The sequence below is a fragment of the Hypomesus transpacificus genome, chromosome 18 (genome assembly GCF_021917145.1).
Source record: "Hypomesus transpacificus isolate Combined female chromosome 18, fHypTra1, whole genome shotgun sequence".
Classification (NCBI taxonomy): domain Eukaryota; kingdom Metazoa; phylum Chordata; class Actinopteri; order Osmeriformes; family Osmeridae; genus Hypomesus; species Hypomesus transpacificus.
Window position 1 is genome coordinate 948,651 of NC_061077.1, and position 27,778 is coordinate 976,428.

Consider the following 27,778-nt stretch of genomic DNA (forward strand, 5'->3'; position numbering starts at 1 on the left):
TGACGTGTCCGTTTTGACACTGCAGTTCTTTAGAAAGAAGCAAGGCATTACTTCGAACCATTTATAGCAGGAAAGAAACCCTGTTGGTAGGAAAAACTCCTAACCGTTATGTGTTTACCATTACATATAAGATGTGTTCATTTCGATGCTTTTTCATTCTGATATGAACCTATGATCGGCAGGTTGAAACGTTCCACCACTGACCTACACCCGTCCCCCCTGTGGAACACCTATTTTCAAATATGGGGTTCCATGAGGGGTTCTACCGGGAATCTTGAGGTTCTTTTTATAATCTTCTTTCAGAGGATTCTTCCTGTTTTGTTTTTGCATAACATTACATTTGCAATTACATATATTATGTAGTCTTTAACCTTAGGTGGATGAAACAGATCAAAAGAGGTGTTTCTTGATTGCGATAATGGGTGTTTTGTGCGGTCTACGTGTTTCAGTAACTCTTCAGACGAAGTGCCACAGACACTGAACTGAACTTCATCCCTCCTGAAAGATGCTGTTCGCATCCATGCAAAACTACCCTTTTCTTAAACCCACATAGGCATGCTGCCAAATACATTGGGCTGTGTCGGAAGTCATGATATTGTTATTTCACCAACTTCCTCCATTTTTTCCCGCTCACTGACATACAGTATAGACTTTCCACAAGATCCGGCTAAAAATGTTTAATCTAACAGCGACATTATATTATCCATGAGTGACAGTCTTGAGTTCGAGATTATGAATTCCGTATCTTCGATGCATATTTCTTGATATGTACAGTACGTTCTGTAATCATACACAAAAGTACACATAAGGACACACCTTTAAATGCATGTTGGCCTGGTTTCTAAGTCTTTAATTCGAAGTGTCTCAGAGTAGCTGAGCAGGGCTTGTGTTGTCGTCGTCAGGGCTGAAGGAGCGGTGTCTCTGAGGGCTGGATCAGGACCAGGGGTCGTAACACGGTTTCTCTTCTGCACCACTTCACTTCCTGTTTTGTTTTTTTAACACCAGATGTCTGCATTGGGTTGTTATCGCTGTTTGAGCTGGTGTAAAAAAAAAACAAAAAAAACATTTTACAAATGAATGTGTTAATGTTGTTTTGCAATACTTTTACTAAGGTCAAGCTTCGTTGCTGCTTTACTGGAGACTAAGGTGATATTCTAAGCATATGACGTACTTATGCATGAGTATTTAATGTAAAAAAAACTACAAAACTAAAGTTTACTGGGAACAATCACAAGATTATTGAACACCTTTTTGTGAAACAACTGAGTTTTATTTGCTGCCAATCTTTGTGTCTTTTGAGATACTAGCAGATGTGTTTACTCATGTTTGGGTGAATGACTTTTGTTTGGGTCATGAATGTAGTTGACTTTGTTTCTATCAATTTCCTCTTTCTGCAGTGCTACTATTGTGGGTCAAGTTCCACTTTTCTTGGGACTGGTGTTATATTATTTATAACGAGTTTTTGCCTGTTTCATCATCAAGTATCAGCATGCAAGCCATTATATATTTGCAGTGTGTAGTATGAATCTCATTTGACACATATCCAAAATATTTAGATATATATATTTAAAATTTTTGTACAAGAAACATTGCTCACAATTTTTTCCAGATTTTCCAAGCTCTTCTAAGAACAGTAAAATATCTTTTTTTGCTTATGAATGGACCTTGTTGCTTAAAGTTGTATTACCGTCATTATTAGTGTAGTTAGTGGTGTGTTTAGTTGTGTATTCAGCACTTAAACTGTCAGCTTCCTTTCAGCAGAATCAGGAACTAGCAGCTTATAGTAGTGGTTTGACAGAATGATTTACTGGAATCCCATCACATGGATAAACACGCCTACATTTTTCTGAATGAGAAAGATTCTACCAGAACACAGTTTAGCAGGACACCTTTATCAAATCAAATTTGTATTTATTTAGCCCCTTTTACAAGCAGTGTCATTCATGGCGCACTGGATGACGGGTGTGATGCCGGGTGCATGTTGCTACATGGTGAATGATGAATGATCTCATCCATCAATTACCACTCCTGGAGGGAAACCATTCAAAAATAATTTTGGTGACTGAAGTGTATTTGATGGAGGCAAGCCACTGCCAAAATGTAGAACAGATGTATAACTGCTATTTCGAAATAGATAGTTTGATTATTTTTTTGGGGGGACGACAGTATTCGTTACTTTTGTAAAACCACAAGTAGAAGTCACTGAAATTCCCTAAGGGTTCGGCTAAGTGCCCACTTGTCATTCAATAATTTGATATCCGATTGCTTGTCGATTGATTTATTGATTTTGGATATCACACAGCTGTTATTAGCCTACATTGAAAGGTGTAATCATGTTAACCTCATAAATGCCACATCCGCTAGAGTTAGACGCACACACAAACACACACATACAAATGTTTACGCTTAACCGAACTTTGTAGACGGTCCCTTGGCGTTCGCGGGGAGGGATGAAGGAAGCACATAGTGTGCGAGCATCACCGGTTGAATGACAACGCACTTGTCTCGCCTAATGCGGAGTCCGAGAAATAGTATGGTTCAGTTTACTTGAGTGTGAGCGGCTCGTCTCCGGTGAAGTAGCCTAATAGTAATATTACAATCAATCAGCCGACTTTCGGTTCAACATTGGAAAGCAAACATAACCATCGATGGTATACAGAGAAAGATGAGCAGCAGTCTAAGCTTCTCGAACGGAGGCAAGTAGCTAATTATAAAGGAAATGGTTGGTATTCCCCTATTTAAATGTAATAATTTTAATTCAGGCAACGCTTTTACCTGTCGGCCAGATTCCAGAAATGTATTTTGGTCTGAATTTATAAGTGGTTTGACTTCCATCTAGGGGATTCTATACAGTCTCCCTTCATATTAGATTTTCTTGAAACACTGTTAAACGCGCAACCCTCACTGTAATATGTTGAATAGCCGAATACAGTAGATAGATCTCTAAAGTAGATATTATAAATGTCTTAAATTCAAGGATGTATTTCATTTGATTGCAGCAGGTCTTGCTATATGTGAAATTAATGAATTGTGCCTTTTTAAAATCTAGGCCTAGCCTAGTTCTTCTTTTAGGGGTCAGTTAGAACTTTGTAGCACTCATTAACATACAGTAATTTAGTCGACATGATGCATTGATGACAGATCAATTCGAATATTCTTTAACGGAATGAAACGGAACGTGCGGTGCTCATCAATGTTCATTATCAGTTTGCTGATAGACAGGTTCGGGCAGGTTTATTTCACTGTGTTGTTTATAAGCCATACCCTAATAATTAACTGTGCACAAATCAGTGATGTATGATCTGTAAATCGGGGATTAATCATTTGTAAGACCCGCTTTTCGTGCTGCCAAAAAGGCATGCATTCAAGTTGCATGCAAACTTGAACACAGAGAGCATTTGCACTGTTGCACATGATCCTCGTGCTGATCGCTAACCGGGGCATGCACTGTCTTTGTACTGTACGCTGTCTGCATGACCCGGCGGATCAGTAAGCTGCTGGTAAATGAGAGGCCGTCACCATGCCCCCGGGGGAGTATGGGTTACGGGCGGAGTGGGAGAAGGAGGGGGACCCGGAGATCATGATAGACTTCCTGCTCCCCACCGGGATCCTCCTGACGTTCTCGGTGTCTCGCAACGACACCGTCAAGACCATAAAAAAAGTAAGTTTCACCCCTTTATCTATGTGACCGTTGATCCCGCCTAACAGAATGTAGCCCATGTATTCGGTTATATTTTCAGTCTGTATAAAATACAAAATATAATATATAACCTATATTTGAACAATAGCATACATACACTATAAAATAGCATATATACTACTGTTATGTTACTCACATGTTTTGTTTGTGTGCACAGAATGTAGATACTGTATGATTATTATTGCTCAATAACTTAGATGGGCCCTATATGAAAACACTGGCGATTTTTATCAGTAGCTAGATAAAAACCCAATTTTGTCAATGTCTGCTCTGTATTCTGAAGCAGTGGTACCACAGCGTTTATAGTTTATGGAGAGTCAGAAAGGTGGAACAGAGCCAACGCAGTGCAGTGTTGCAAGTCAGTGGCAGAAGAAGAAATCTTGGTTCTTCGGACCTATCAACCGCTTAATGCTTTTTTTTTTATTCCGAGAAATTGAACTGTTTTCCTGACCTTCCCAAATAATCGTCAGAGTGTGGTGACGAACGCATCTTGTCTGTTGTAGCTGTGACGGAGTTGAAAGGGGAGAACGTGTTTTAGCTCTGTCTGCAAACCCAGGCCTCACAATTTGTTGCAGCAAATCTGTTATCAAAGTAATTCAGTAGGCCAGTTTCTATGCCAACACTCCCAATGGTGTTCACAGAACACTGCTAGCATAGCCACTTCAGACGTTTTGATTTAACTGTCTTAAATAATCATATAGTTCTGAGCTGTTGCAAAATGAACCGACCTTGATTTCGTGAAATGAAATCCCTCCTTTGAAAATATGTACTTGAAGTGTGTAAACACGGTATTTCAGTCGTGAATGTTAAATATCCAACTGGTACTGAACCTAATGGCATTGATAGCCTACAGATTTCTGTACAATCATATACCACTATTCAGAAAGACAGAAGTGATACAGTATATATTCACATAGTATGTTTGTGCGGTGTGTTTTTGTGTGTGTGTGCATGTATATGTGTGTTTTTGTGCAATGGCATGCGTGTTTTTGTCTGTGTGTGTACGTGCATGTGTGTGATGGTGTGTGTGTGTTTGTGTACGTGCGTGTGTGTGTGTGTGTCTGTGTGTGTGTTTGTGCATGTGTGTTCTCTCAGACCGTGTGGCGGAACGCCAGCAGCGAGCCCCTGTTCGGGGCGCTGGGCGACCCCGACGCGTACGTGTTCACCTGCATCAACTCCACGGCCGAACGGGAGGAGCTGGAGGATGAGAGCCGGCGGCTGTGCGACGTTCGGCCCTTCATGTCCGTCCTGCGGCTGGTGGCCCGGGAGGGCGACCGCGTCGAGAAGCTCACCAACACCCAGATCAGCCAGCTGATCGGCAAAGGTGTGGATCCAATCCCCTCATAGACTGCACATGGATTAGGGGAGGGTGTGTGTGTGTGTTGGGGGGGGGGGAAGGGGTGGGGGCTGATGTGCGAGAATCACTGCCAAAAATAAAGTGTGAGAAAGCGTGTGATATAGCCTTTTACAGAGCCACAGGACCTATAAAGACCGCCCACTTTTGCTGGGGTGGGATGGGATTGGTTCTTGAGATTTGAGTGGCAAGCAACTGAAATGACAGTACACCAGAGGCCATCAGGTCACTGTGAAGACACACAGTACTCTAGTCGCACACAAACACGACGATACAAGGAGCCTAGCAGGGCATGTTGTGTGTCTGTGCTTTTAAAGTATCTTTTGCTTGTACTTGCTTGAAAATGGCAAATACACTCAAATTTGAACTTGAAACGGTCGTCTCAGAGAGTCTCAAATACACCTTCCGAATGCGTGAATGTTCATCCTGAACCTGATCCATGTGTCAAATCAAATACTTATTTAAACGTGCATCAGTCTTTTATTATATATATATATATTTCTCTTTTTTTTTTTTTTTTTTTTACAAACAAACATCTCAGAGGGCTTTGCAGACATTTACATTTATTCATTTAGCAGACGCTGTTATCCAGAGCAACTTACAGTAAGTACAGGGACATTCCCCCCGAGGCAAGTAGGGTGAAGTGCCTTGCCCAAGGACACAACGTCATTTGGCACAGCCGGCGGGAATCGAGCTGCCAACCTTCTGATTACTAGCCCGATTCCCTAACCTCTCAGCCACCTGACACACTGCAGATGCCCACAAACCAGCACCCGTAACCCACCCCTAACCTCCAAGGCTGTGTGCTTCTCCCCAGGGCTCCAGGAGTTTGAGTCCCAGAAGAACCACGAGGTGAACGAGTACCGGGCCAGGATGCGTTCCTTCTGCGAGGAGAAGGCCATGGAGAGGCAGCGGTTGCCGTGGTACCAGTGGATGGAATTCAGCTTCCCTTGTGACCTGGAACCCTGCGCTTCGCTTCCCAGTTCCGGAAGCTTCATGTCCAAAAACACCAAGAAATTATTTGTCAATGTCAAGTTTGATGCTAGCGACGTGAGTGTTTTCAGCTTTCATCCTAGATTTCTTTTTGTTGTTAGTTTTTTAGCCGAGGCTTTTATCCAAAGCGACATTCAAACAGGTCATGCACTAAGTGCGCAATTTTAACAATATTCCAGTGGTAAGTGCTTAGGAACGGTACACAGTTCAACAATATAACATAATTCCTCGTTCCTGATTGGGGTATTAGGGATGCTGAGGAAATATGAACATATGTTATATATTTTCTAGTCTGTGAGACCTTCGGGGGAGGGATTTCAGTCTTGTAGTCTTGAGGCTATTCTGAACAACAGTGAGTGCAAGTCATTACTGCTGTAAGTTAGTTTGTTTTCAACCTTGCGTAGAAGGATTCTGGAGGAGGGCTCGAAGTGAAAGTGAACTATTTCTGGAACTTCCCCTCCCACACCTCGTAGTTTACTTTTCACTTCAAAAGAGACGTTTGTAGACACCTTCTGCAAACTGACAACAACAAAAAAAAGTTTCAAAACAAAGCCACAAAGCTGGGGACAGATCTAAAACCGAAGTAAAAGAAGCAGAAACTAGCAGAACAATTGACGTTCTTTTGTCATTTAAATCTGATACAGTTAAGTACAGTGTGCAGTGAAACGAGACAGCGTTCCTCCAGCACCTTGGTGCTACATAAAACAACACTACATGAGACCACACAGAACTTCAAAATACCTACACATGTCTAAGTATTTCAAGATAGAGTGCTCTTGCAAATATTTACATTTAGTCATTTAGTAGACGCTCTTATCCAGAGCGACTTACAGTAAGTACAGGGACATTCCCCCCGAGGCAAGTAGGGTGAAGTGCCTTGCCCAAGGACACAACATCATGTGGCAAGGCAGGGAATCGATCCGGCAACCTTCTGATTACTAGCCCGACTCCCTCACCGCTCAGCCATCTGACTCCATCTGACTGAAACGTGTGCAAAAGGACAATATCCTCAGTAAGAGACAGCGCAGTGCCGACCAGTACACAGCTGTAAGTGTCAGATAGAAAAAGTAGTGTAACGAGATACTTTGAATATAAACATGTGTGCATACAGAGCACAACTGTAACTAAGTTACAAGTCAGGTGTTCTTGACCTAATTCTGTTACAACCCCCCAGTAACGCACCAGGGACCAGTATACACAGATAAGTGGTGAAGCATTTGATTGCAGATTTCGAGGCAGCAGGTTCAAATGCCCCCATGCATTGTGAGCATAACATCTGCTCGATAAGTATGTTATCACGAAAAGCATTTTAATGGTATAATACGAATAACATTTTCATTGTGTTGTATAAATGACACCAAGTTATGACATGAATAACATGTTGATACTGTTATTAATGTGTTGATATTGTTGTTAATGTGTTGATATTGTTGTTAATGTGTTGATATTGTTGTGAATGTGTTAATATTGTTGTGAATGTGTTAATATTGCTGTGAATGTGTTAATATTGCTGTGAATGTGTTGATATTGTTGTGAATGTGTTAATATTGTTGTGAATGTGTTAATATTGCTGTGAATGTGTTAATATTGCTGTGAATGTGTTGATATTGTTGTGAATGTGTTAATATTGTTGTGAATGTGTTAATATTGCTGTGAATGTGTTAATATTGCTGTGAATGTGTTGATATTGTTGTTATTGTGTTGATATTGTTGTTATTGTGTTGATATTGTTGTGAATGTGTTGATATTGTTGTTATTGTGTTTATATTGTTGTTATTGTGTTGATATTGTTGTTATTGTGTTGATATTGTTGTGAATGTGTTAATATTGCTGTGAATGTGTTGATATTGTTGTTATTGTGTTGATATTGTTGTTATTGTGTTGATATTGTTGTTATTGTGTTGATATTGTTGTTATTGTGTTGATATTGTTGTGAATGTGTTCCCTGTTGCTCAGGAGAGCTTCATGCTGCAGCAGGACTCTCAGGACCTTCCTCTCAGCTTGATGCGGAACGCCCTGAAGAAGAAAGCCACCGTGTTCCGCTCTGTCAATCAGGAGCCAGAACACTACACCCTCCAGGTCAACGGCCGATGGGACTTCATCTACGGAAAACATCCCCTGTGCCAGTTTAAGGTGAGGAACTGAGGGACAAACTATATTTAATATATAGTCAAAACAACAAAAACACACAATTCTAATGATAATAGGTGAAATTTGTACCGAAAGTGAATACGCCTGTCTGCACCGGAGTTGTGTTTGTCTGTGAAATGATGGATGTTCTGTGGGGTGTGGATGTGCCTGCTGGATGTGCCTGCTGGATGTGCCTGCTGGATGTGTCAGTGTTTGGTCCTGGTATGTGTGTCAGGGGTTTCCAGCTCTGGGTTCTGTTGTGAGTATAATGTCTGTGTTGGTTCCTGTTTGTGATGACTGCCCCTCGGAGCATGCAGCCTGCTGACTTGTTCTCAGTGTGGGGTCCTGTAGGCTCAGTTGTTGGCTCTCAAACATGACAAGCAATTAGCTCTCCAAGTCTCTCTCTGTCTCTGTCTCTCTCTCTCTCTCGTCTGTCTCTCTCTCTGTCTCTCTCGTCTGTCTCTCTCTGTCTCTCTCTCTCTGTCTCTCTCTCTCTGTCTCTGTCTCTCTCTCTCTCTCTCTCTCTCTCTCTCTCGTCTGTCTCTCTCTATGTCTCTCTCTCTCTCTCTCTCTCTCTCTCTCTCTCTCTCTCTCTCTCAGAGCTGGACTGTAGTGACTCAGTGGCAGGATAAAAGGAGGCTCAGTTGTTGATTCTGAAACTCTTTCTACCTGCAGCAATGAGTCATATCTCCCTCGCAGGACCCAGAAGGGAACGGTCTCAGCACATAATGAGATTTCAGCTGCATTAACTCTGGAGTAAATGAACAGCCGGCCAAGAGCCTGCGCTAGACTAGACTCTGGGAAAAGATCTGTGTGTGTGTGTGTGAGAGAGATGTGTTGCTTAGGGTGAAACAGTCATATTTCTTCTCCCTAAGAGCTTTTTGGAGGGAGTTTTTCTCCTTGTCATGTTCGTTTAGGTTCAGGGTGCTTCTACGTGCTGACCTGTGGGCATCTGTGAAGCCTTAATGTGACGTACAAAGAGCTATACTAAGATTTGATTTAATTATCCTCCACCAAACCCTGTTTTTTCACCTCCACCTCCTTCTCCTCTCCAGTACATTTTCTCGTGTCTGCGCGGCGGGCAGAACCCTCAGTTGACGATGGTGCATCACTCCACCATCGTTAAGTACCAGGACGAACAAGCCGGCGCCTGCAGCCAGGTGACCAAGAGTCGATCGCTGTCCAAACCTCCACCTCTACCCCTGAAGAAGGTCAGTGTCGAACCTGTTCAGACCATCGTCTTTTTGTCATTAACAGATCTTGCACACACGCGCACAGACACATAACACAGACATACACAGCACACACACACACATACACACACAGAAACGCATGTGGTTGTTCCTCAACTAGTGTTTTGGACTTTGGCTTCATCCACAATGTGTACCTGCAACAATCAACATTTTCACAGAATCGGTTTCCAAACTAAGTGTTTTATTCAGATTTTCATTATTAAAGATGCACACTGATGTGTGTTTCAGTTTATATATCGAGTTAGGGGAAAGCTATTTATAAAAAAACATGTTTTTCTTTTCGGTTGGAACGAAACATTTGTTTTGAGTGTTGCCAGCATTTGCATGTCTGGGGCCTGTTACACAGAAGCTGGTGGTGTTATTATAAGTCGGCAAGTACATTTAGTCATTTAGCAGACGCCATTATCCAGAGCGACTTACAGTAAGTACAGGGACATTCCCCCCCCGGGGCAAATAGGGTCAAGTGCCTTGCCCCAAGGACACAACGTCATTCAGCACGGCCAGGTATCGAACCGGCAACCTACATTTACATTTAGTCATTTAGCAGACGCTCTTATCCAGAGCAAATTACAGTAAGTACAGGGACATTCCCCCCCGAGGCAAATGGGGTCAAGTGCCTTGCCCCAAGGACACAACATCATTCAGCACGGCCAGGTATCGAACCGGCAACCTAAATTTACATTTAGTCATTTAGCAGACGCTCTTATCCAAAGCGACTTACAGTAAGTACAGGGACATTCCCCCCCGAGGCAAATGGGGTAAAGTGCCTTGCCCCAAGGACACAACATCATTCAGCACGGCCAGGTATCGAACCGGCAACCTACATTTACATTTAGTCATTTAGCAGACGCTCTTATCCAAAGCGACTTACAGTAAGTACATGGACATTCCCCCAAGGCAAGTAGGGTGAAGTGCCTTTCCCAAGGACACAACGTCATTTTGTACGGCCGAGAATTGAACCGCCAACCTTCTGATGACTAGCCCGATTCCATAAATGCTCAGCCATCTGACGCCAGCCGAGTACCCGCTCGATTTGAGTGCAGCTAGCAGAGCAGGGTGAAAGAAACCTTGAAAATGAATCATTCTGACCTGTTTGTGAAATAACATGTTCTTTCATTCTGTTTCTGTCTTTTGTCATTTTTCTCTCTTTCTTTCTTTCTTTCTTTCTTTCTGTCTTTCTTCCACACTCTGGACTGAATGTGGCTAAATGATCCCAGGAATAACCAGACACTGCTTGTTCCTTCTCTCGCCCCTACAGCAGAACACGTCTTCGCTGTTCACCATAGAGGAGCCTTTACAGATTCATCTGCTGCGCGGCACCAAAGTCAACGCAGACGAAGGGATGAAGGTCAGTGTGGTTTAGTGTCGGTTTCTCTTACTGCTCACTGGGGCGCTGCAGTGAGTTGTTTACCAATATGTCAAATGCGGGTGTAGAATGGAGGTGTATGTGTGTGAGGGGGGGGGGGGGGGGGGGGGTGTGGAGTTACATGCAAACTATGGGGTCATGTGATCCTGACCACATGTTTCCCGTAATTCATCAAGGCGGTTGGATGAAACTTGAAAACAGGAAGTGGGGAGGGCCTATCTGTTTTTCAGGGCTGACTGTGGAGCCTAGATTCTTAGAAAAGAGCCACGCTCTTGGTGCTAGCATGCTGTCTCTCTCTCTCTCTTTCCCCCTCTCTCTCTCTTTCTTTTTTTCTCTCTCTCTCTCTCTCTCTCTCTCTCTCTCTCTCTCTCTCTCTCTCTCTCTCTCTATCTCTCTCTCTCTCTCTCTCTCTCTCTCATTCTCCCTCTCTTTCCCTCTATCTCTCTCTCTCTTTCCCTCTCTCTCTCTCTCTCTCTCTCTCTCTCTCTCTCTCTCTCTCTCTCTCTCTCTCTCTCTCTCTCTCTCTCTCTCATTCTCTCTCTCTTTCCCTCTATCTCTCTCTCATTCTCTCTCTCTTTTTCTTTTCGAATGAAGAGATGGATGTCGTAACCACTGCAGATAGGGTTGTTGACCTGGTCTGACCTATCTTGAAACGACTTTCTTGAGCTTCTATTTTCATGGTGCCTCAAAGATGTCTAGCTCAGAGGAAGAGGACAGCCCGGCGGTTTGCGCAATCGGTCGCATTTGTTGTAGAATTGCTCCTCAGTTTGCAAAGTGTTTTTGTATGCTGCGCTGTACATGTGTTCATTTCTCAGATCACGGAACAAATATCTTCCCCTTGTGAAAGATTCCCACGCTCTGGCAACCTCGTTTGGCCCCTTCAACAAGCACAGCTACAATTAAATTAATCAAATGTAATTGAAATTCTTGGTCCTGTTTATCTGGACAGTGTCCTTACAGTCTAACATCCTAAGAAAATCAATTACAATCCTAAATTATATGTGCATTTAAGTCCTATAAAAACGTACTGTATGTGCCTATGTGCGGTGTTCGGGATAAATAATTAGCTAATTGGTGTAGGGTAGGGTGAGGGTGTAGCTTAGTGGTTAGAACTTTTGGCTGCAAAACAATAGGTCTCTGGTTCAATTGTACCCCTTTGCTGTGTGTCGTCGAGTTCATTACTGTTTGGGTTATTTAGCTCGCTGCACTTCCAACTGCTACCGCATTTGCAGATCATGAGTCACTGTAAATTTGTCTTGTCACTCAATCACCAGTCCTGTCTGGCTGTTGGCAGGCCTGCCCAGCTTGTAAAGATATCGTTTACTCATGCATTGAACATGTAATCAGTCCAGTCTGGTGTGAATGACTGAGGACGCTACCCAAAACATCCCACGCTACAGAACTGCCAGCAGAAACATTATGTTTTTGGTTGCCTTTGACAGTTGCTAGCTGTCAGGATGTTTAGACAATATGGATCGTTGTAGTTGTGCAGGCTTTGAATTCAGGACTTTTGGATCATTCTTGTTTCTTCTGTTGGGTACAGTTGTCCACCATCGGCAGATATCTTTCTGTTGGGTACAGTTGTCCACCATCAGCAGATATCTTTTTGTTGGGTACAGTTGTCCACCATCAGCAGATATCTTTTTGTTGGGTACAGTTGTCCACCATCAGCAGATATCTTTTTGTTGGGTACAGTTGTCCACCATCAGCAGATATCTTTTTGTTGGGTACAGTTGTCCACCATCAGCAGATATCTTTTTGTTGGGTACAGTTGTCCACCATCAGCAGATATCTTTCTGTTGGGTACAGTTGTCCACCATCAGCAGATATCTTTTTGTTGGGTACAGTTGTCCACCATCAGCAGATATCTTTTTGTTGGGTACAGTTGTCCACCATCAGCAGATATCTTTTTGTTGGGTACAGTTGTCCACCATCAGCAGATATCTTTTTGTTGGGTACAGTTGTCCACCATCAGCAGATATCTTTTTGTTGGGTACAGTTGTCCACCATCAGCAGATATCTTTTTGTTGGGTACAGTTGTCCACCATCAGCAGATATCTTTTTGTTGGGTACAGTTGTCCACCATCAGCAGATATCTTTTTGTTGGGTACAGTTGTCCACCATCAGCAGATATCTTTTTGTTGGGTACAGTTGTCCACCATCAGCAGATATCTTTTTGAAAAATGTTTGAAAAACCAGAATGAGTAGAAAAGCTGACCTAGCATCCATAGTGACTTCTGAACTATAAGTTTGTCTGTCTGTCTCACTGGCTGACCTGTCTGTCTGTCTGTTTGTCCACTTACCTACCTACCTACCTACCTACCTCCCCCCTCCTCACCTACCTACCTCCCTCCCCCCTCCGCACCTACCTACCTACCACCTACCTACCTACCCATCCCCCTCCCCTCATCTCTCCTCTCCACAGCTGGTGGTGCAGGCAGGCTTGTATCATGGCAGCGAGCTGCTGTGCAAGGTAGCGACCAGCAGTGAGGTGACGGTCAGCTCTGAGCCAGTGTGGGACCAGAAGCTGCTGTTTGACATCACCGTGGCCGACCTGCCCCGCATGAGCCGCCTGTGCTTCGCCCTCTACGCCGTGGTGGAGAAGAACAAGAAAACCCGCGGCACCAAGAAGAAAAACAAGCGCGCCGTAAGTGTTTATTTTAATTTTTTTATATATAAAAAAAACCGCAGCAGTAAGTCAGAAGTTGGGAGCCACGCTCACGGTTTTATGTTTGAGGATTATAACACTGTTATTCATCCAGCTGACAGGATTTGGACCTGAGATCTCTTGATATGTATTCAAGTGCTTCAACCACTGAGCTAACCCCTCCCCTCCTTTTAAGGCCAAGCAAGACATTAGTCAGTCGTTTGCGCCAACAACATTTGCGACGTGCCTGTGTGTAAGTTTGTGGGTGTGAACTTGTTATCACTCACAAACATGTATGCTTCCTCTGTAGTAGGTTGTGTGTGTGTGTGTGTGTGTGTGTGTGTGTGTGTGTTGAGCCTGATTGTGCAAATGTGTTTGCATGTGTGTGGTTAACTTTTATTATTTATTTTTCTTATCACTTCCATCATGCACATGGGAGGAAGAGAGAAAAGTACATTCATGGAATTTTCTTAACTTTTACGTTTTGAGGTCCTCTGTAGATCTGTATCGTAGTTGTCCTGTATGATCTGCAAACTTGAATTCAACGACAACTTTCTAAACCTACCCTTCTGATGCAACTTTAACGAGCAGTTAGTTTTTAAATTTTTATGATAATTATAGTGTCTAAATATTTTACAAAAAATCTACAATGTAAGACAAAAAACTACAACAGAAGCCTATAGCAAAAACACTACAGTATGACAATAAAAAACTACAGTATAACAAAGAAATCTACTGCAAAGTAACAAAAAATAATATATGCAATACAGACACGCAAAGTCCAAGTGGTTGTTGGTGCAGCTGTCCCTATGCCAACCCTGATAACCCCTAAGGTGTTCCTAAAGGCAGCTGTCCCTATGCCAACCCTGATAACCCCTAAGGTGTTCCTAAAGGCAGCTGTCCCTCAAGCACTGGCTTCTGATTTCAGACCTACTTCCTTCTTGTTCCTTCTTCTTCCTTCTGATTCACAGAACTCATCTCAGAAAGACACCAGGAAGGCAGAAGTCATTTTTATTTATGTTTTATTCGGCCCACGCTTGTTTGCGTCTCCACTTGAGTAGCTTTGCTGAGAAGTGTGCTGAGTGAGGTGATGGACTGTACGGTATAGAGCCGTATGTTCCCCCCCATTCCTCCTCTTTACCGAAACTCACGAGCATAGCACATAAAAATAGCACACAACAGTACTGAGCTGTTTCAATTATAGAGGAGAGTTTTTCAAACAAGAGATGTGCTTTGTTTTCATCATGGCAACATGTTTCACAGATAATTTATGTGTAAAAAATACAATTCTAGCATTGCTGGCAGAGAAATATTAGGCAGTAATGAAGTACCTGTAGCTACTGTTACTGTCATTTTGAAGACCCTTAAACCTAACTGGCCACATGTCTGAGGAGGGATGGTTTCAGGTGCTGGAATGAGTCATCTGTTGGTTCCAGACATCAACAGTTACATATCTGTGCTCATTTCAAAACTGGAAGTGAGTTTAAGAGAACCAGTTGAAAGAAGTTCCTCTTTCCACAATATCCAACTCACATAGATACTGGTTTCTGGTTTGTATCATTTTAATAAAATATATTTTTTTTCTGTGCCCAAGACAGTTGAAGAGAACTTCCTTCCTCAATAACTTAATCGAATACATTCATATATAGACCCCCCCCCCCCCCCCCCCAGTCAGGAGAGGACTGTGGGTGACCACACAGCTAAGGATTTTGTGTTCTCTCTGTCTCTCTCTCTCTTTCACTCTCCTCTCCGCCTCTCTTCCTCTTTCTTTGCCTTTCTCCCTTTATTTCTCCCACTTCCCCTTCCCTCCCTCTCTCTGTCCCACTTTCTCCGCCTCTCTCTTCCTCTCTTACATGACTCTCTACCCCTCTCTCTCTCTCTCTCTCTCTCCCTCTCTCCCTCTCTCTCCCTCTCTCTCTCTCTCTCTCCCTCTCTCTCTCTCCCTCTCTCTCCCTCTCTCTACCCCTCTCTCCCTCTCTCCCTCTCTCTCTCCCTCTCTCCCTCCATCCTTCCCTCCAGGATTGTCCCATAGCGTGGATCAACACCATGGTGTTCGACTACAAGGACCAGCTGAAGACAGGAGAGTTCCTGCTGCCCATGTGGCCCTCCATCCCAGGTACAACGACAGGTTAATGTACCGCACACTTTGATCCAAAATGGCTATTAATAGGAGGGTCGGGGGTATTCGAATCTGCAACCTCTTGATCTGCAGTCATCCGCTGCGCTGCTTTGGTAAAAAAACAGCTGTTAGATGATTAACAATTTATATGAATTATATTTACATAACTTTTAGAGCGCCACTACTTGCAACTCTCCCACACTGATGGGAAACCAGTTTGAGCCGGTTTGAATAAAGGCCATTGCACACTTGCGTCCGAAATTCGTATCCGAAATTTTCGCATGTTGAAAAATAAATACGACCTCACGTTATGTCAATCGCGCTTACACACTGCCTCCGAAACTTTCGTCCGTCCAAAAAAAGTTTGGATTGGGTTAGATTTTTTGCGTTTTTGTATCCATAGCCAGCATTTTAATAGTTTTTGGGAAATTCAGAGCCACCGAATGTTGAGGCTGACGTTTGCGAAAAAACGCATACGAAAATGGCGCACTCAGGGTGCAAGGGCCTTAACGACTGTGACACACCACGCAGCAGATCTCACACCACCTTAATGCCCTGTCACAGTCACTAGGGATGACAGCCTAATGCCCTGTCACAGTCACTAGGGATGACACACTAATGCCCTGTCACAGTCACTAGGGATGACACCCTAATGCCCTGTCACAGTCACTAGGGATGACACCCTAATGCCCTGTCACAGTCACTAGGGATGACACCTTAATGCCCTGTCACAGTCACTAGGGATGACACTCTAATGCCCTGTCACAGTCACTAGGGATGACACCCTAATGCCCTGTCACAGTCACTAGGGATGACACCCTAATGCCCTGTCACAGTCACTAGGGATGACACTCTAATGCCCTGTCACAGTCACTAGGGATGATACCCTAATGCCCTGTCACAGTCACTAGGGATGACACCCTAATGCCCTGTCACAGTCACTAGGGATGACACTCTAATGCCCTGTCACAGTCACTAGGGATGACACCCTAATGCCCTGTCACAGTCACTAGGGATGACACCCTAATGCCCTGTCACAGTCACTAGGGATGACACCCTAATGCCCTGTCACACCAGTGAGGGATGACACCTTAATGCCCTGTCACAGTCACTAGGGATGAGGCCGTCATCCATCTTTGTTGTTAATATTGCACGCCGTGTTTTCATGGCTTAAAATGGTCAGAATGTACAAAATGTTCAAGACAGAGATATCTGTCTGTATCTGTGTATATGCCCATCCATCCAGCCATCCTTTGTTTTGTCCCATCTCAGACGATAAGACCGACGTGTTGAATCCCATGGGCACAGTGGAGAAGAACCCTAACATAGACAGTGCAGCCGGACTCCTGATCTCCTTCCCCAACGTCAGACCGTATCCTCTCTACTACCCCCCGCTGGACAAGGTGCCGCTCAACTCCCCCTTACTCTCAAACTCAAACAGTTACATACTTTTAAACTCATGTAGTTAAAAACACTTTTAAACTCATACAGTTAAACACTTTCAAACTCTTACAGGTACAAATTGTTTGTTTATTCAGTTTTAAAATATCCTCCTAAATAAACCTTGTACATGTCTTTTTTTAGTTGAGCGAACTCGAAAGAAATGGAGGTAAAGTTGTCATCACCAAAGAGGAGGTAAGGTTGTTTTGCCTTTTATTTATTGTCATTGCACATAACAACGAAAATCTATTTAGATCTACTTAAGTCTATCATTGAAATATAATGCTTACATAATAGACAGTGGTGTCTCTTATAGTGTTTTGTATGACGAATTAGATATCTTATAAAGTACATTACAGTATTAAATATTATGATAGTTAGCTTATGTAATACCATTATAATGAGTAAGGAATGTACAGTAATATATAGTAACATTATTGTGTTTATGTAACCAGTTAACAGTGCTGTGTTACCAGAATGCCAAAGGAAAATGTCCATTCTACGTACATCTAATGGACAGCTTTCTTATCTCAATATTAGTGTTCTGATCATATTACAATGGTTAGGCAGTCCAGTCCACACCCTGAGACGTCTGTTGTTTTCCTCCCCAAGTCGACGAAGCTGAAGGAGATCATGGACAACAAGAACTACACTGAGATCTTTGAGGACGAGAAGGAGCTGCTGTGGAAGGTGCGGGCAGAGGTGTGCGAGCGCTACCCAGAGAGCCTGTCCAAACTGCTGCTCATCACCAAGTGGAACAAACACGAGGAAGTGGTGCAGGTACGGAGGAGGGGGAACACGGATGGTTGGATGGTTGGATGGTTCGGCGGGCGGGCGGGCAGGCAGTCATTCAGTCCAGACAGACAGACAGACACAGTTAGACACAGACAGACAGGCAGTCAAGACAATCAGATAGTCAGTCAATCTGTCAAACAGGCAGTAATTCCGTCAGTCCAGACCTAAAGTCAGTCGATCAGATTGACCGACCGCCCGCCCTATGTTGATGAGCGTGTTGTGTGTTGCTGTGTCCAGATGGTGGCGCTGTTGAGGAAGTGGCCGGAGCTTCCTGCCCTGCATGCCCTGGAGCTGCTGGACTACAGCTTCCCCGACCCCAACGTCCGCGCCTTCACCGTCAGGTGCCTGCGTAAACTCCGGTGAGGCTTCTACCACATCACTGGCGTGTGGTGTGTCTTTGGCGTGTGGCGTGTCTTTGGCATGTGGCGTGTCTTTGGCGTGTGGCGTGTCTTTGGCATGTGGCGTGTCTTTGGCGTGTGGCGTGTCTTTGGCATGTGGCGTGTCTTTGGCGTGTGGCGTGTGATGTTTTTGTCTGCTTTAACCAGTCACGCCACAGTAAGTTGAACCAGTTGAACTGGAGTTACGCTCACTGGAATCTCCCCTCCTTCTGCTTCCCCCCCACAGCGACGACGAGCTTCTGCAGTACCTGCTGCAGCTGGTGCAGGTGCTGAAGTACGAGGCCTACCTGGACTGCGACCTCACCACCTTCCTGTTGGAGAGAGCCCTGTCCAACAAGCGGATAGGTCACTTCCTGTTCTGGCACCTCAGGTTTGGTCCAATCTATAAATGTCTATACTGAATGGATCCACATTCTTATACCCGTTTATTTACCCTTTTTTTATAATCTTTTTTAATAAAGTCATAAAAGGTTTCACGGCCTGTCTACATCTTACATCTGAGACCCAACCCCAAAACCCACAAACATCGTTTTCTCAGTGTGTGGTCTAGTAATGCATCTGGCTGTCAAAGTACACTGTGTTCTAGAACAGAAGTTGTTAGCCTATTTCAGTCTGGCCCCTTCTCTGAAAGCAGAAAATACCCCAAACCCCCCCCCCCCCCTCTGGGGTCAGTTTGAGCACCACTGTTCAGGTGTGTGTTGTAGGGGCTGGTCTGGGCTCAGTTTGAGCACCACTGTTCTGGTGTGTGTTGCAGGTCTGAGATGCACGTGGCTTCAGTAAGCCTGCGGTTTGGTCTGATCCTGGAGGCATACTGCCGGGGCAACATCTACCACATCAAGACCCTGATGAAGCAGGTGAGCGCAACATCGTACTCATCAACTTTTTATTTCATTTGTTCACTTCACAGCTGGCATATATATATATATGTATGTATAAATAGTCTAAATAATAAGACTATATACTTGAAATGCTGAAACCAAATTGCCCTCGGGATATCAAATAAACTGTACTGAACTGAAGTCAAAAGTTGGCACTTCCTGTCGTGTTCCCCCTGATCTTCCTGCCCCCCTCCATTCCTCCCCCCGCCCCCTCCCCCCCTGCCCTCCCCCCCTGCCTTCCCCCCGGCCCTCCTCCCCGCCCTCCCCCTGCCCCCCCCCCCCCCGCCCTCCCCCCCTGCCCTCCCCCCGCCCTCCCCCCCTGCAGAACGAAGCGCTGGGGAAGATGAAGGCTCTGAACGACTTTGTGAAGTCAGGTTCTCAGAAGACTTCCCGCCAGCAGACCACGGAGGACATGAAGCTATGCATCAAACAGGAAACCTACCTGGAGGCCCTGTCCGACCTGCTGTCCCCTCTTAACCCCAGCATCATCCTGTCTGAGATCTGGTGAGAAGCCTCTCTCACACACACACACACACACACTAAAACACATGCATGCACAAACGTGTCCACAAGCATGTGGACACAAACACTACCACACACATAAACACATTCACAAACACATACACACACGTACATGCATGCACATACACACACTTGCACAGGAAAGCACTCACAAACAAATGCACACACACAAGCCCCACACACACACACACATGTTGTGACCAGCCTGTGTGATTTAGTGCGGACAGATGCAAGTTCATGGACTCCAAGATGAAGCCGCTGTGGTTAATGTACAAGAACCCCTGGCTGCAGGGAGAAACTCTGGGCATCATCTTCAAGAACGGAGATGGTAGGAAACAGTGATCACATCACACCATCATCACATCACACCATCATCACATTACACCATCATCACATCACACCATCATCACAACATCATCACATCACACCACCATCATCACACCATCATCACATCACACCATCATCACATCACACCATCATCACAACATCATCACATCACACCATCATCACATCACACCATCATCACATTACACCATCATCACATCACACCATCATCACAACATCATCACATCACACCATCATCATATCACACCATCATCACATCACACCATCATCACACCATCATCATATCACACCATCATCACATCACACCATCATCACATCACACCATCATCACATCACACCATCATCACATCACACCATCATCACATCACACCATCATCACAACATCATCACATCACACCATCATCACATCACACCATCATCACATCACACCATCATCACATCACACCATCATCACATCACACCATCATCACACCATCATCACATCACACCATCATCACATCACACCATCATCACATTACACCATCATCACATCACACCATCATCACATCACACCATCATCACATCACACCATCATCACATCACACCATCATCACATCACACCATCATCACATCACACCATCAGATTACAACATCATGATATCACAGCATCACATTACACAATCATGATATCACACCATCATGGCATCACACCATCACATTACAGCATCATCACAACATCATCACAACACATCGAACTGCATCTCTATAGGTATTTGAAGTGTCACAAACAGATTAGCAGTGGCCCCCAGATCAACACTGAGTTCTAACCTGAAGTCTCAGTGGAGATACGTTACATCTTAAATACATGAGGTTCAAATAACTCTAGCTGGCTGCAGGCTGGACTGTGTTTACCCGATGATGATGATGATGGGGTGTGTCTCTTCCTCAGATCTTCGTCAGGACATGTTGACCCTCCAGATGATTCAGGTCATGGAGATCCTTTGGAAGAAGGAGGGGCTGGACTTGAGGTATTTGTTGTTGCTGAAAACAGAGTCAGAGGAGTCCAGAGCAGAGCAGGATAGATTGGAGTAATGTGGTATGGAGTCGAGTCGAGCACTGTAAGGTAGAGAAGTTTACTGACCAAGTGCAGTTACAGGTGCATCAAAAGACAAACGCAAAACAAAACACCGGAATCCAGTCGTCACTCTAATTCCACAACGTTCGGTAGTGCCAAAAAACCCGAGGGGGTAACCGTAATCCTCACCATGGCCCAGGACCGCCATTTTGGATCGAACTAGTCGTTTGTTTGCAGGAGAGGGGGACCTGAGTGTTGTTACCTCTCTACCTCCTCCTGCAGGATGATCCCTTATGGCTGCCTGTCCACCGGGAATAAAACGGGCCTCATCGAGGTGGTGAAAAACTCGGACACAATCGCCAACATTCAGAGGAACAACAGCACCAGTGCTGCCACCGCCGCCCTCAACAAGGACGCCATCCTCAACTGGCTCAAGACCAAGAACCCCGAGTAAGACTGACCCACAGGTCAAAGGTCACCTGGGAGGGGGGCGTGGGGGGGGGGACATTACTATGAATCTTCCAGCGATGTTAAAATCAGTTCCCACACACCCAATGTTGAAATCTACAAACCAATATGCATGGTGCATTGATTGCTCATTTGAGCTCCTTTTGAGAATCATAGAAGAGTCACAGGAGAGTCATAGCAGAATCAGAGTCACAGGAGAGTCATAGCAGAATCAGAGTCACAGGAGAGTCATAGCAGAATCAGAGTCACAGGAGAGTCATAGCAGAATCAGAGTGCTGCCAGATGAAACCTGAAAATGTAATGATTAAACCTTGAACGGATGTCTTTTTGACATCCAAAACCAGAATCCAAGACAGTTTGTCTATACGGCACCAGGACAGAGTGAGAGTGTTTGTAATACGTTAACATGAAGGGTGACAGGGATGACGCACAATGTGACTGGAGCGTCAATCATTTGTCCTTCTCATTATCTCCTCTGCAAATATTTCACAGAACAGGAAGGGAATCCTTACTCATGTCCCAGAGAGGAGACAGAGAGAGAGAGACAGAGAGAGAGAGAGAGAGAAAGAGAGACAGAGAGACACAGAGAGAGAGAGAGAGAGAGAGAGAGAGAGAGAGAGAGAGAGAGAGAGAGAGAGAGAGAGAGAGAGAGAGAGAGAGAGAGAGAGAGCGAGAGCAGACAGACAGACAGACAGACAGACAGACAGACAGACAGACAGACAGACAGACAGGCAGGCAGGCAGTCAGGCAGACAGACAGACAAACAGAGAGACAGAGAGAGAGAGATGCACCGTGGTTTACAGTGTGTTTGTGTGAGCGTCTAAACATTAAATTGAAGTAAAGGTTAGGAAAAATCAGTGAACTTGAACTTGTCATGGAAAGTGATATGTGTCTCATGTACCTGTTAGCAGAGCTAAGCTGGATCAGGCCATTGAAGAGTTCACCCTGTCATGTGCTGGGTACTGTGTGGCCACGTACGTCTTGGGCATAGGAGACCGCCACAACGACAACATCATGATCAAGGAAAATGGGCAGGTGAGATTCTGGGGGGGAAATTGAAAATGGACAAGAAGTCATGGTGACATTTTAAGCTTTGTAAGCTTCTTTTAATTTTTTACTTTGCACCTCAATTTGTATGATTTTTATCATTACAAATGTTGATTACTAATTTTTTATAAATGTTTAACATTTTTAATCTTGATATGCTGGAGGCAAAGGGAGTAACCTGCTCCTCCATGTTTTACAGGTGCAGCTGCATTCTCTAATACAGGGTGGCACACTTTATTTCAGATAATAGAATCAGAATCAAAATCAGAAGGGATTTTATTCGCCATGAATGTTTGCACAAACAAGGAATTTACTTTGGCAGGGAGGTGCTTACATTAAACATATAGGAATATTGAAACTTAAATATGTGGACTAACTATACAAAAGGAGCAAAGTCTAGCTAATACCAAGGGGAATAAAAAATGAAATATAAGTAGCCATAATTTACAATTTTACCTAAAAATACAGATAGTGCAAGAGAATAAATTACATTCATCACAACATCTAATCAGACCATGTTTCAATATAATAATGATGCCTTTGAATCCATGAGACATATATCATACATCTATGTGACAGACATGAAAAAACAGTTAGGGACATAAGTATTCTTACATGTATCACAAGTACAGATAAAGGCACACATACTGTTTCACACTTAGCCCAGATATATTGTGAATAGCAATTTTAATACTTAAGATATTTACTTTACAGTAATTGTCTGCAGTGTGTGTAACCCTCTCACCTTTCCCCCCCTGTGCTGTTTCTAGCTATTCCACATTGACTTTGGCCACTTCCTGGGGAACTTTAAGAGCAAATTTGGGATCAACAGGGAGCGAGTGCCTTTCATCCTGACATACGACTTTGTTCACGTGATTCAAGAAGGCCGGACCAACAACAGCGAGAAGTTTGAGAGGTAAGAAACAAGACATTTTAAAATCTGTGACATAAAAGTAAAAAGGACTACACAAATACATCTGATTTGACCTTTAACCTCTGCCCACTCCTCCAGGTTCAGGGCCTGTTGTGAACAGGCCTATAAGATCCTGTGTCGGAACGGCACTCTGTTCGTCAACCTGTTTGGCATGATGAAGGCCGCAGGGCTGCCGGAGCTGAGCTGCTCAAAGGACATCCAGTATCTGAAGGTTCGCTCTCCTGACGCAGGCTTCTGATACCCGCGTTTATTTTACATTCTGTTCAAATTGTTTGTTCCGTTGCTGCATTTAGCAGATTTTTGGGGGTGGTTTAGGTGCAGTTCTATGGGCGTATGTGAAGCCCTCTGTGACATTGCTTGTCAGAAGGGCTGTACAATCTGGTTTGTCTTTTCAGATTTGTATATTTGTAAAAATATGGCAGATGCCCTGAGTGAAACATAAGAATAAAAATACACCGCACACTCATTAACAATTCAGGCAATTGTGAGAATGGCACAAGGGACCAACCTACACAGGCTGGGAGGCAAAAGCTTTTTCATTTAGGATATTAAGGCTTAATTATCAGCTCCAGGGTATTGAGTTGTACTAGTAAATGCTGTGCTGTGTACAACTATGTTTAAAACCCACAATGTGGCTAAGCTAAATTGAGGATTCATATATGGTTCTACATCCAGTTTATTATGTAATGGTTCTGTTTAGATAATGATGTGCATGGATAATTGGAGAGTTTCTTGAGATTGTAATCACCCTGTCATTTCTCTCTCTCTCCCTCTCCCTCGCTCTTTGTCTCTCTCTCTCTCTTTGTCCTTCTATCTCCCTCCCTCCGTCCCCCTCCCTCCCCCTCTCTCTACAGGATTCTCTGGCTTTGGGGAAGTCTGAGGATGAAGCGCTGAAGAGTTTTAAAGTCAAGTTCAACGAGGCTCTGAGAGAGAGTTGGAAGACGAAGGTGAACTGGATGATGCACTCCTGGGCCAAAGAAAGTAGACTTTGAGAACCGCCAGTGTTTGGAGAAACTTGAAGACCAACCAGATACCCTAAGTCCATCCTGGAAGTGTAAGGAGACAGCTGGGGGAATCAGACAAATAAACACAATGCACTGAGGCAGTGCCGGTCCTAGCACCCCACTAGCTCGCACACTCCTCCCCGGGGCGCTAAACCACAACACGGACATTCGACGTACCGCGGTTAGCGCCCTCTGCTGGTAGTGCGTTTGAATAAAACCTGTTTGACAATTGTATGCACTCAGGAAATTGCCGCCCCCCTCTTCATGCCGCCCTAGGCGGCTGCCTATGTCGCCTGTAGGAAGGACCGGCACTGCACTGAGGGCTCTGACTTTGAGGATAAATATCACTTAGTATCTGAAATACAAAGAAGAAGAAAAAAGCTTCTGGAAAGGTTTACACCGGACTTAGAAAACTTGTTTGATTTATGAACTGATGTCGAACTGCAATTGTTGATGAGGAACATTTTTAAAGGAAGCGCTTTCCAAAGATGAGGAAAGATGCAGTTATTTTGCCATTATTTCAAAACACAAAGATATTACCTTCACAGAAACCACTTTCTACTGAGGAATCTTGTTATCGTCACTGCACTTGGAAAAGGGATTGAAGTTGCCTGATATAAATTGTATTATTAGCATCCTAAACTATGAACTGATACCGACATTAACACCGTTATTGCCATATGTAATGACACAATGCTTTAGCATGTGGTTAATATCAAAGCTCTCATAAGTAAATTACTTTATCTCTGGTGTGTGTTCCTATAGACGGTATGGTTCACATTTACAACGGTTCAATGATTTCTTCAGCAGTTCTTTTAGGGGGATTTTGTTCAACTATTTTGCTGTATTTTAGATCGCTGGACAGGTAGATTTGCAATGTTTTTTTGGTTTAAAAACATCTGCAAATTTGAACTTTGTGTGAGTACTTCATAGAGTTTTGACCTTCCTGATGTGGATATTGGCCTTACTGTGTTTAAAGTGTTGTGTTGAAACACTTTGGAAAAGCTTGTCCAGGTATATAAATGACGAAAGCCCTCAAGACAACATTCAAGACCCACTTCATCTTACATCCATCTTTTTGAGAAAACCAGAAAGATCAACTGTCTTCATAAGTCAGCAAAACCTTAAAGTATTTGAACCATAAGTGCCAATTAATGGACGCTGTCAAATCAGGGATGTCAGGTTGATTTCTCCCAAAATTGTCCACATAACTCTTGATGGACCCAGACCCTGAGCTTACAATAAGTGCCAAGACTGACTTGATCCAGACTCTGACTTGATCCAGACTCTGACTTGATCTAGACTCTGACTTGATCCACACTCTGATTTGATCCAGACTCTGACTTGATCCAGACTCTGACTTGATCCAGACTCTGACTTGATCCAGACTCTGATTTGATCCAGAATCTGACTTGATCCAGACTCTGACTTGATCCACACTCTGACTTGATCCAGACTCTGACTTGATCCAGACTCTGACTTGATCTAGACTCTGACTTGATCCAGACTCTGACTTGATCCAGACTCTGACTTGATCCAGACTCTGACTTGATCTAGACTCTGACTTGATCCAGAATCTGACTTGATCTAGACTCTGACTTGATCCAGACTCTGACTTGATCCAGACTCTGACTTGATCAAACGCCAGATTAGAACCAGACCCAGTGTCGGGCCTCTGTTCCCATGACCCAGACAACAAAATGACAATACAATGGAACTGAATCTCTGGGATGTATTGTAAGCCATAACTTGGTTATAGCCTAGTTATAGCAGCTTAAAACAATACGTTTCAGTTGTTTTGTTCTCCATATCTACCTGCTGAATACTGTGAACTGTTCAAGACTCCAAGTAACACCTAATCTAGAGAGTCCCTTGTAAACCTACTCTAGATGCTCATACATCAACAAACTATTGACACAATGACCTCAACTCTGCTGATATTGAACAACTGGTTTGGGTTTATGGTAATAAGGGGTAATCAATGGTAATTTTCCATTTGTTGATAGTTTATTGAGTATATATTGAGCTTGTATAGATCACTTAGAAATTGACTCTCAGATTTTGTGTTACTGAGTAACTCTGTTTAAATCTAGCTCAGCTGAATAAATCTATGAAATAAAATACCTCTTCAGAGATGTAAATACAGGGAAAGAGATTTCAATCACACATATTGGCTTTGTTTCTTGTGATTTTCTGATATTTATGCGATATATTGTTAAGGATCCGATGTGCCTATGCATTGTTACTTTTTTGTTTGAGTAAGTGACTGTGACTGTGAATGGAAAGCTTATTTGCAACCATCATACTTGTAATATATTGTAATTAGACTGTATTGTTCCAACAGCTTAATGCACTTGTCATAAAGATCTCATCTCATAGGTCATGATGTCGTCAACATATCCATCAAGGATAACTTTAAGGATGCGTGTGTGTCCGTGTGTGTAAGAACTTCTAAACATTGTTTTTGTTGTATTTTATACTTACTCTTCTCTATTAAGTTTGCTGTGTGAATTTCGACCGTGACGGAGCTGTACAATGGGATCATTATTTTATGAAACACTTGGAATAGCTTGAACTTGAAGATCATGCATACTGTTATGTTACAGTGCTACTGGACTAGTGCAATTCATTTTAAAGTTCACATACAACAGTTAATGGAGTTTTAAAAAGCAGTTTTAGAATCAAATGCTTTTTCAACAACTGTTGTTCTAAGCATGTGGCATACTGAATCTTATGAGACAGTTTAGGAAACACAAACATTCTGGAACTGCGTTAAAACTGTCTTAGTTGTTTGTAAAGAACCCAGCTCGTAAAAGTCTAGTGATGTTTCTTTGGTTTTTGTAAGATTGTGTTTGATCTGTTTTCTGTGCTATGAATTACAAAGTCAGTTCACCTCACCTGTCACTGTATGAACTAGCTTCAGTATCATGTCAACTACATTTCCCATGAGTCACCAGCTTGAAGCATTTGACAGGGTAACTGCATTTGATTGACTTTCAAATACTCCGCTTTGCTGTTTATTGTGGCTGTGTGTACAATCCCACTTAGGATCTGTATGCACCCCTTATCAGTGCAGTTGTACAATCTGTGTTACCCTGTATCTCTCCATCCACCTATTCAGAGTTAACACTCTTTAACGGAGAGAAACTGGAGTTAGGGGTTCTGTGGCCAACAGTGTTTCCTGGCCTGTTTTGAACTTTGAGTGTGTTCATTCTTTGTTTTACCTGTACATTCCTCAGTGGAAGCCATTTTGTGTGATAAAAGAGACGCGATACTGTTTTGGTCCCTGAGTGTTTTGATTGCCCGTTCCCTACACCGGCATGTATAAATA

At 43.6% G+C, this 27,778-nt stretch overlaps 1 protein-coding gene across 5 annotated transcripts; it reads left to right on the top strand.

Moving 5' to 3' along the window:
• The first annotated feature begins 901 nt into the window (after window positions 1-901).
• On the top strand, window positions 902-27,724 carry pik3cd (phosphatidylinositol-4,5-bisphosphate 3-kinase, catalytic subunit delta). Of its 5 annotated transcripts, none has more exons than XM_047039997.1 (23): window positions 902-1,146; window positions 3,491-3,661; window positions 4,796-5,024; window positions 5,872-6,104; window positions 8,004-8,180; window positions 9,233-9,388; window positions 10,689-10,778; window positions 13,222-13,443; window positions 15,463-15,559; window positions 16,835-16,965; window positions 17,147-17,197; window positions 17,615-17,782; window positions 18,035-18,156; window positions 18,422-18,565; window positions 18,950-19,049; window positions 19,399-19,577; window positions 19,814-19,923; window positions 20,869-20,947; window positions 21,277-21,444; window positions 22,371-22,497; window positions 23,280-23,425; window positions 23,522-23,654; window positions 24,298-27,724. In XM_047039997.1, exons 2-23 carry the CDS (start codon window positions 3,521-3,523, stop codon window positions 24,433-24,435), a joined length of 3,141 nt encoding a protein of 1,046 aa, XP_046895953.1. In that variant the 5' UTR covers window positions 902-1,146; window positions 3,491-3,520; the 3' UTR covers window positions 24,436-27,724. The 5 variants fall into 5 exon arrangements, with proteins under 5 accessions (XP_046895953.1, XP_046895955.1, XP_046895951.1 ...); XM_047039999.1 differs by lacking the exon at window positions 902-1,146 and adding an exon at window positions 1,965-2,722 and having other exon boundaries at window positions 10,692-10,778; XM_047039995.1 differs by lacking the exon at window positions 902-1,146 and adding an exon at window positions 1,966-2,722.
• Window positions 27,725-27,778: the final 54 nt, after the last annotated feature.